A 9,667-nucleotide genomic window follows, 5' to 3' on the forward strand; every position below is an offset into this window, starting at 1 on the left:
GTTGTTTTTCTCAATCTCATGGCAACAAGGCAATATATTATATATACAAACAACCAAAAGAGATATTTCCTGTTTTTCTATTAATAATACATCTCATTTTTATCAGCTTTCTTCTCTCTCTCTCTCTCTCCCTGCCTCGGTGTAACTTCTCCTCCTCCTCATCCTCCTCTCCTATTGAAAGCTTGATCATTGTGAAGGAAATTGTTCCCAGCTTCTCCTTCAACTGGGTGGTTTACAACCAATAGGCCTTAAAATGGCTTCATTTCCCATCAGCACCACCCGCCCCAGGGAGCATTTAGTGGAGCTAAAGGCCAATCAGGAGTCCAGGAGATCAGTAAAACCTTGGCCTGAAATCAATCCCCAGAGTTCATGAGCTCATGACTCTGGGGCACAAGGGGATTTAACTTGCTACTGATACATTCATTTTAACCAGGGTCCCTTCAGAAGGACCAACAACCTCCAATAAGTCGATATCTATTAAAAGGCCCATGATTGACATAAATACCTACCGGAGTAAAATACTGCGAATCCCTTCGTCTTCCAGGCAGAATCCTGTATTTTTGTCACGACTGTTGAGTTTGCCTGTTTCAATTTATTTTTAATGAAGATTAAACATCATGAACACCATTGAACAACCAACAGAAACAGAACAGCACAGTGTGAAGAGGCCAGATGACTTGTCCTGCATCCTTTGCCACCATTTCACAAATTTGAAAATACACTGGCGGTTCTGCATCTTCCTCTATGGAGCCAAGATGGCGACCACTGGGGGGTGAAAGGTGTCCAATGTTTCACTGGGTACTCACAGTAATTGGTTAATCCCATGTGAATGGACCTTATGCACTGAAATTGGTAAGTGGGAAGGACATTGTAGCTGTAGTGAGTGACAGGCTTCACCACTGCTAAGCTGGATCACTGACACACTGTAAATCTCAGCATCTTCTTTTTGTGTCTACTCTGTCGAATGACCTGCAACAACAAAACAGTAACAGATCATCGTCTCTGTTACAATAATGAAGGTAAGGACTAACCTTCAGGTGGGGATATCGGAAGGTGACCGGTTTCTACATAGACTTGATTCATTTGCAAAATATGATCCTACTTCAATCAGCTATACTGTGTAACTCCCGCAGAGTCAAGTTGACTTGATACCATTCCAGCCCTCTTAATGACTTGCTCAGTGTCTGTGTCACAACTCAATATAGAATCAATCATTCATGAGGAATAATTTTCTGGATCAGCATGGTGCCGCATGTTGAATTGGCCCTTGGACAAATCAAACTCAACCTGTGGCAGCCAGCTGAGACAGATCAGAGGAGAGCCGTCTCTCATTTTCAACGACGACCCAGACGTTGTCCTAACCTTGACCCTGTTATGATAATCTCCTCTTGAATCACAGGCTTAAAGAAAGAGATTTCAACTGTGACTCCGTTAATGAGACACAGCTTCATAGAGCTGAGGTGGTTCTATGCCTGAATTGGTTTTGCACATCAATTGGTGATTCTATTAGTTTCTGACAGATGATGTTAGCTGAATATAAGCGTGACAAAATTAAAACCAAATATTCGGATAAATTATTTTTAGGGATAACTGTCCACCAGTTGATGCAGACATTAGGGTCATGGTTACAAGACTGGGTGTAAACAGATGCTGAATACATTGCATTGCTGGATGATTTGGGGAATTTATTTTGTATTTTAGCCTCGTTGTTGACCAATAATTTTTGCTCACTTTAAAATTCCGATTTAGGAATGTTCATTTTAAAATGAATGATACCAACAAGATTAAAATGTACCATAGAATGGACAAGTAACTGAGACACATTTAAAGAAAACTACCACAACAAAAGGTGTTTGTTTCTACATGTGCAATTAGCTGCATAACCATTACTTTAGACTAGGTATTTATTGCTGTGGATAATTTAACCTTTTAACGAATGAGATTGAAGAACTACATTACTGAAGTTGAAAGTATTAAGAATAGTTATCTAGACTTCAAAAATATACCAAGGTCTCAAGTAGATTCAGCAACGTTCAAGAAAGAACACTCTTGATATATTAGTAGGTATGATACATACTTCATTCTGTGGGTGAAGAGCAAGTTAAGTATCAGAAACATTCAGTTGAGGGGATCTGGCCGATAATACCTAACCTGCAGATACCTGAGTGGGTCTTAACTGAGCCGGTAAGATGCCTGGCCCAAGGGTGGAATAAAAATGTGGGACAGAAGAACTTCAACAGGATAGATGTAGATGGTTTGACTGTACACTTCTCTAAGGGTTGACTGAAAGGCACAAAAAACAACTCTGTGCATTTGTACATTTTTATTGAATTTCAATTTCTGTTCTCTGAGTCACATCCATTATACATCTGAATACACCAAAGTAAAAACAACACAAAAAACAGCTTGGGTCACTACTGAGTTTTTGGTCCATTCACAAATCTGATTAGGCAGAAAGAAGGAGGCATCACATGAAGCATGAAGCCATCAACAAATCTGCCACAGCTAAAACAAGATAATGATACAGGTCAGTAAACATGTGTCCTGCTGTCACGTTCAGCAGTCAGTTCTCTTCACGCAGATGGACGGCCATCCATTACCACAGGCATGATTGGCCCAACCGGCTGTAACAGAAAACATTTGTTCATTAATATTGTGTGCTGAAATCTCAAATATTAAAAAAATCTCATCATTAACTGCTATTGGTAGTCGCTGTGGACTTGATGTGACTGATGGAAATCTTACCCCTGGCATCAAGGTAGATGCACGGGTATGAGCTGGGGGAGCGCTGAGCGCTCCAGAAGTTGTAGTCGAAGTGGCTCTGGTCCACCCACCTCCAGCCCTGCACACATATCATATGAAGTTTAACAACCAGCAGACCTTTATCAGACTTTTGTGTTCATGAAGCCGAACTATGAAGGTGAATCATATGCGGCAGGCAGTTTGATGGATAGATTGGTGGTGGATACCTGGAAGTAAAGTCCCCCCATCCAGGCAAGGGAGCCTCCTCCCCTACTGGTCAGCTGCTGCAGGAAGTTGTACTCAAACAAATCATGGGCAGATGCCATGGTGGCTCCAAGACTATTGCAATTGGCCTGAAAGAAACACACACAAACACACAAATGTTATAAACTTAAAAACTGAGATTTGACTGTCTTGGTGAATCTTTGAGTAAAGAATTAAATTTACCGCAGCGTTGGTCCAGGATCTGCCAGCGCTCACATACAGATAGCAGCTACTCTTGTATCTCTCCCAACCAGCAGGACACACAAAGAAACGACCTACAGAGCAGAGAGAGGAGCAATGTGACGTCATTACATTGTACAGACAGAGTCTGTTTTCAATGTTTCATTTAAAGACAACCAACCTTCGACTGAAGGAGCCATCTCTCCAGCAGACAGCATCTCAGGCTCTTCTGCTGAAGATGAAAAACATGATCATATTATTTCACTATTAAACACAGAATATAATTATTCATTCATTCATTCATTCATCTTTTTACCTTCAGGAGCAAACACTCCAGCTTCATTTTCTGCCACTGAGACTGAAACAGAAAACAGGAGCTCTGTTACAGTTTGATCAGTCAAACACACAGTTGGTTGTTCAGGTGGTTTTCTATGTGAGAGCAGCTTACCCAGGTTTTCCTCCTGCAGCTCCTGTGTTCCTTCAACTGGTTCAACAGCTTCAACTGAGCAGAGAACAGAAGGAAATGGAAGCTTCACGTCACTGGTCTATGATTAAGTTTATTTACTTCATAACATATTCAAACACAAAGGTCTGGATCAGGGATTCATATGGTCTCCCTGTATCTTCCTATAAACTATGGGGGGTCACAGAGGTCACGTTCATGAAAATTCCAATATGGATCCTGACCTTCAGAATAAAAGGGTCCTGTGAGGTCACATCTTGTTAATGTGATGTCAGTTGTTCGTCATACACACTGAATGAGTCATATGTGGATTAATAATCAGCATCATGAAAACAGATAAAATAAAACATGCGTCTACTCTTCCATCAATCATCAGCAGCTGATTATTAATGCCTCATATGCTATAAGATATTGTTCCCACAATAAAATTTAAAAAGGGCAAATTTAACTCCATTTTCAAACTGTGTCAATTTTTAATCTGTGTACTGAAAAGTACTCACACCCTTTATCCATATTTTCTCCTTAAACAATCGCTTATTATTTCATTTACATTCACATTTCTAAAAATATTTATATTCGCTTTCTGTGTATTTTGATTTTTTAACTAATTAACTGAAATTATTCATATTTCATGTTGTGCAGCAAGTAATTTCCCTGTTTAATTCTGATGACACGTGGAGCTGCACAACTGTTTCTGAAGACATGAAACGGTGTGAAAAGTTAATCTGACCTGCTTTGGCTGTGACAGCAAGAACACCGCTGAGCACAACCGTGAGGAGGAGGAGGGTCTTCATGATGAAGATGTTGAGGACGATGAAGATTGATGAAGAGACTTAACGTCTGGAGGGAGACAGAGACAATCAAACCAGTTAACAAGCAGAAAGTCAAATAGACTTCTGTGGAATGAGACAGAGAGAGAGCAGGAGTCTTACCTGTGTGGTAGATGTGTGTTGAGGTTCTTCAGGTATCAGCTGATGCTGCAGTGATGAAGAGGAGGCTGCTCTGCTCTTTATATACAAACCTGAACCACAGGCAGAGCACAGAGCAGCAGGTGATCAATGCACTTTGATCTAAATGTGACTTTATAAGTGTTTGTCTTTTGTCTCTTGAAGACAACCTTGAATAAAGTAATAACAATAAATCGTGAAGCCAATAATGAAATAGCGTTATCAACAATACTGATTGGACTGATAAAGTGATGACCGGAATGATAAAGTGATAAAACATTAATGATGCTGTGACCCAGAAAATACCTGACAGCTCTTACTGAAACATGTGATTGACAAAAAGTAAACAATTACTTTAGCAAGGCATTTGTACTGGGATTATACGTCAAGAAATTATACAATATGATGGTTCTAATAATACTAATAATATTCTTATTTTGTAACAATAACATTTATTCACTATTATGTGACTGAACCAGGATTCACACATTTCAGGACTGCAGTTTGGAAAATGAAACCAGAAAATAACAAAAAACAAAAAGTATTGGAATGTAACATCCGACAATAATACTCGATAAACAAGTATCAGAATCAGGTTTATAGCCAAGTAGGTTAACAATGAATATAAATGAATGTAAAAATAGGAAACAAAATTAAATATTAATAAGTACAGTTAGTCCTTCTTTGGCCACAGGAAGTTGAAGTGGGAGACAACAAAGAGTCCATGTGTGTGATATACAATGTAAAAAGCTTCATAAAGAAAGTGAACAGTATGAATGAGTTTAGATTAGAAAACAAACCCCAATGATTCCTGTTCACTTCCTTTTCATCTTCAAAGTGTTTACAACACATTTCTTTATCATTTGTTTATTGTCGTATGTTGTTGAAACAACTCCCACAATAAAACTTTACACACTAGAACAGACACACTGACCGAACTGCAGAAGTAAAACTGGTGTGGCTGTAATATAGTTCATTATCTAACAGGGTTAAAGTGATAAAACAGTTTCTGTAAACGTGCCAGTGCACTAAAATATAAACAACCCAGTAAATTTCCAAGGAAAACTGCAAAACCACACTTACACATGAACAAACAGTCGACTGTTGAACTGGAAATTCAAATATGAAACAATAAACAAACTGGATTATTTTTATTCCCATAAACAATGTCACTCTAAAACTGAAGCTCTCTCATTTCTAGCAGTGGTGTTGTATTATAAGTTTTGTTAAAAATACATATAGTTGTGTAATTATTTGTAACAATCTCTCAATCATGCTCGGTTACAGGACTCCATATTTTGTAATGTCTTGATTCATGACTGTGTCGTGCTTGTGTTTCTGTTTTTCTGTTTTCCTCATGTAGCAGTTGTCATGTTGTGGAATCAGGATCTTCCTCACTGGAGAATCCAGTTTCAGTGCTACATCACATACAAAATAATCAAAGTCTTCCAGAGGTGAAAATGAGTTGCATAGTTATGCCGATGACACACAACTCAATGTGTCTGCAGATCACACAGGATCGATTGATTTGCTTTTTAAATGTTTTTTTAATTTCAATGTCAGGATGTCACAACACTTTACCAGAATCTAATTGAAATCTTAGTCATTAGTTCTTTAGCTCTGAGAAAAGAAAACTTGTCAGAAAGTTATAATCTCTTGGATTTACCCCAATCCAATAAGCAAGAGCCCTTGGTGTGGTCTGTGGTGTGGTCTGTAATGTGGTCTGTGGTGTGGTCTGTGGTGTGGTCACATCTGATCCCACAGGACGATAAGTGGATTAGAAAGAAAAGCCGAATGTCATAATGTCAACATGGAGACACAGTGTGAATTTGAAGAAGACATCTTGTTTCTGTCTGACTTCACTGAGGGACAAACTGTTTAAGGTACTTTAGTTAAGGATCATTTGGTGACATTAACCCAATGTAATGGATTCAAAGTGGGTCAGTGGACTGTCCACATGAGAGCACGCTGGGGGCGTGTTCTCTTTCTTGCCTTACTGGCCAATCAGAAATGAGTTAATGACCTCCACCAATAAGGTTATGTTTTCTCCCCTGTCTCTTGATTTGTTTGTTGGATGGTTTGTTTGATTGTCAGCAGGATTACACAAAAAACTTTAGAGCAGATTTCCATGAAACTAGATGGAGGGATGAGACATGGGCCTAAGAAAGAAACCATCAAATGTTGGTGCTCGTCTGAACAAAGGGCTGGATGCAGAAATATTTGTTTTGACTTTCTTTAACTTCTAGATTTTTACATTTTAATAGGTCTCTCAGAGAATAATTAATGGATCCTGATGAAAAATCAGGCATATTTATGAAACTAGTATCTATGAGTTTGTGCAATCTGGTGCAGCTTGATTGAATTTAAGACTATTGGCCCTTTGCAGAGGTATTCTGCATGTTAACATTATGGAGTAATACTACAGCAGTGTTAAACAGTGAGTACATGTAATCAAGCATCAGAAGATTCTTGGAGTTGTACTTTATATTCTACATTATTATAATTATTGAATAGCGAACACACGCTAATGCTGCTGAATGGCACAAGAATAACAATGTTCAATGTTCTTTTCATTTATTTATTTAATACATTTTAACAGCCTCTGAACATTATTCATCAGAAAACATATATTCCAAAGTATAAAAAACACAAGAAAACCAACTTCACTGAGTCTTCAACCTGTTTACATATCGTAGCATCTGATTACATCACATCAAGAGAGAAGAAGCATCATATACAGCACGAAGCCGTCAACAGATCTGTCAACAGATCTGTCACTGCAGAAACACACTGCACCTACACAGCAAACTCCTGAGCCAGGACAGATTGATCATTTTTCTCAAATCATTGGTAAGCTACCATTCAAAATGTCCTCCATCACATTCTAATGATGATTGAGGTCAGTAAACACATGTGTGTGCTGCTGTCAGGTTTAGCAGGTATCAGTGCTCTTCCTGCAGATGGACGGCCATCCATTGGCACAGTTGTTATTGGACCAACCAGCTGAAACAGAAAGAATGGGTTCATTAATGTTATGCTCAGATAATACGAGACTGATTTCACCTATAATGACGACCAGCCTTTGTTTTTTGTTATAAAGCACATATGGTGCGAGCTGATGAAGAGTAAAGAATTGATTTGACTGATAGAAATGTTGTCGTACCCCTGGTGTTGAGGTGGAGGCACTGGTATCGGCTGACGGCGTGCTGAGCGCTCCAGAAGTTGTAGTTGAAGGGGCTCTGGTCCACCCACCTCCAGCCCTGGACACACGTCACATGAAGTTTAACAACCAGCAGACTTTTATCAGACTTTTAACTGTGACGATGAATCATCTGTTTCTGGGTGTTTAGTGTAATAACCTGGAAGTAAAGTCCCCCCATCCAGGCAAGGGAGCCTCCTCCCCTACTGGTCAGCTGCTGCAGGAAGCTGTACTCAAACAAATCATGGGCAGAAGCCATGGTGGCTCCAAGACTATTGCAATTGGCCTGAAAGTGACACACACACGTATACAGACATATATTATGTTAAGGTAATGAATGAAGTTTTTTCAAGTTAAAGAAAGTCCGGTTGTCATTTGAGCAGCAGGTAAACTCAGTTTTTTTGCCGTAAGTGACTCTTTGAGTAAAGAATTTAAATAACTATGAGTAAAGAATTAAATTTACCGCAGCGCTGGTCCAGGATCTGCCAGCGCTCACATACAGATAGCAGCTACTCTTGTATCTCTCCCAACCAGCAGGACACACAAAGAAACGACCTACAGAGCAGAGAGAGGAGCAATGTGACGTCATTACATTGTACATACAGAGTCTGTTTTCAATGTTTCATTTAAAGACAACCAACCTTCGACTGAAGGAGCCATCTCTCCAGCAGACAGCATCTCAGGCTCTTCTGCTGAAGATGAAAAACATGATCATATTATTTCACTATTAAACACAGAATATAATTATTCATTCATTCATTCATTCATTCATCTTTTTACCTTCAGGAACAAACACTCCAGCTTCATTTTCTGCCACTGAGGCTGAAACAGAAAACAGGAGCTCTGTTACAGTTTGATCAGTCAAACACACAGTTGGTTCTTCAGGTGGTTTTCTATGTGAGAGCGGCTTACCCAGGTTTTCCTCCTGCAGCTCCTGTGTTCCTTCAACTGGTTCAACAGCTTCAACTGAGCAGAGAACACAAGGAAATGGAAGCTTCACGTCACTGGTCTACGATTTAATTTATTTACTTCATAACATATTCAAACACAAAGTTAATCTGACCTGGTTTGGCTGTGACAGCAAGAACACCGCTGAGGACAACCGTGAGGAGGAGGAGGGTCTTCATGATGAAGATGTTGAGGACGATGAAGATTGATGAAGAGACTTAACGTCTGGAGGGAGACAGAGACAATCAAACCAGTTAACAAGCAGAAAGTCAAATAGACTTCTGTGGAATGAGACGGAGAGAGAGCAGGAGTCTTACCTGTGTGGTAGATGTGTGTTGAGGTTCTTCAGGTATCAGCTGATGCTGCAGTGATGAAGAGGAGGCTGCTCTGCTCTTTATATACAAACCTGAACCACAGGCAGAGCACAGAGCAGCAGGTGATCAATGCACTTTGATCTAAATGTGACTTTATTTGTCTTTTTTGTCTCTTGAAGACAACCTTGAATAAAAAACAATAATAAAACGTTAAGCCAATAATTAAGTAGCGTTATCAACAATATTGATTGGACTGATAAAGTGATGAACGGAATGATAAAGTGATAAAACATTAATGATGCTGTGACCCAGAAAATACCTGACAGCTCTTACTGAAACATGTGATTGACAAAAAGTAAACAATTACTTTAGCAAGGCATTTGTACTGGGATTATACGTCAAGAAATTATACAATATGATGGTTCTAATAGTACTAATAATACTCTTATTTTGTAACAATAAACTTTGTTCACTATTATGTGACTGAACCAGGATTCACACATTTCAGGACTGCAGTTCGGAAAATGAAACCAGATAATTACAAATAACAAAAAGTATTGGAATGTAACATCCGACAATAATACTCGATAAACAAGAATCAGAATCAGGT

The 9,667-nt window shown here is 39.1% G+C and overlaps 2 protein-coding genes across 3 annotated transcripts; both read right to left on the reverse strand.

Moving 5' to 3' along the window:
- Positions 1-2,512: 2,512 nt before the first annotated feature.
- On the reverse strand, positions 2,513-6,195 carry LOC117769396 (ladderlectin-like). Of its 2 annotated transcripts, XM_034598273.1 has the most exons (10): positions 6,178-6,195; positions 4,582-4,670; positions 4,380-4,489; positions 3,635-3,688; positions 3,503-3,544; positions 3,368-3,418; positions 3,190-3,281; positions 2,970-3,095; positions 2,746-2,842; positions 2,513-2,624 (listed from the first exon to the last, which is right to left on the reverse strand). In XM_034598273.1, exons 3-10 carry the CDS (start codon positions 4,441-4,443, stop codon positions 2,557-2,559), a joined length of 594 nt encoding a protein of 197 aa, XP_034454164.1. In that variant the 5' UTR covers positions 4,444-4,489; positions 4,582-4,670; positions 6,178-6,195; the 3' UTR covers positions 2,513-2,556. The 2 variants fall into 2 exon arrangements, with proteins under 2 accessions (XP_034454164.1, XP_034454163.1); XM_034598272.1 differs by lacking the exon at positions 6,178-6,195 and having other exon boundaries at positions 4,582-4,690.
- Positions 6,196-7,215: 1,020 nt separating this feature from the next.
- Positions 7,216-9,262, reverse strand: LOC117769365 (ladderlectin-like). The gene is made up of 9 exons (XM_034598234.1): positions 9,061-9,262; positions 8,859-8,968; positions 8,708-8,761; positions 8,576-8,617; positions 8,437-8,487; positions 8,259-8,350; positions 7,956-8,081; positions 7,760-7,856; positions 7,216-7,599 (listed from the first exon to the last, which is right to left on the reverse strand). Exons 2-9 carry the CDS (start codon positions 8,920-8,922, stop codon positions 7,529-7,531), a joined length of 597 nt encoding a protein of 198 aa, XP_034454125.1. The 5' UTR covers positions 8,923-8,968; positions 9,061-9,262; the 3' UTR covers positions 7,216-7,528.
- Positions 9,263-9,667: the final 405 nt, after the last annotated feature.

This window comes from Hippoglossus hippoglossus, chromosome 10 (genome assembly GCF_009819705.1).
Source record: "Hippoglossus hippoglossus isolate fHipHip1 chromosome 10, fHipHip1.pri, whole genome shotgun sequence".
Classification (NCBI taxonomy): domain Eukaryota; kingdom Metazoa; phylum Chordata; class Actinopteri; order Pleuronectiformes; family Pleuronectidae; genus Hippoglossus; species Hippoglossus hippoglossus.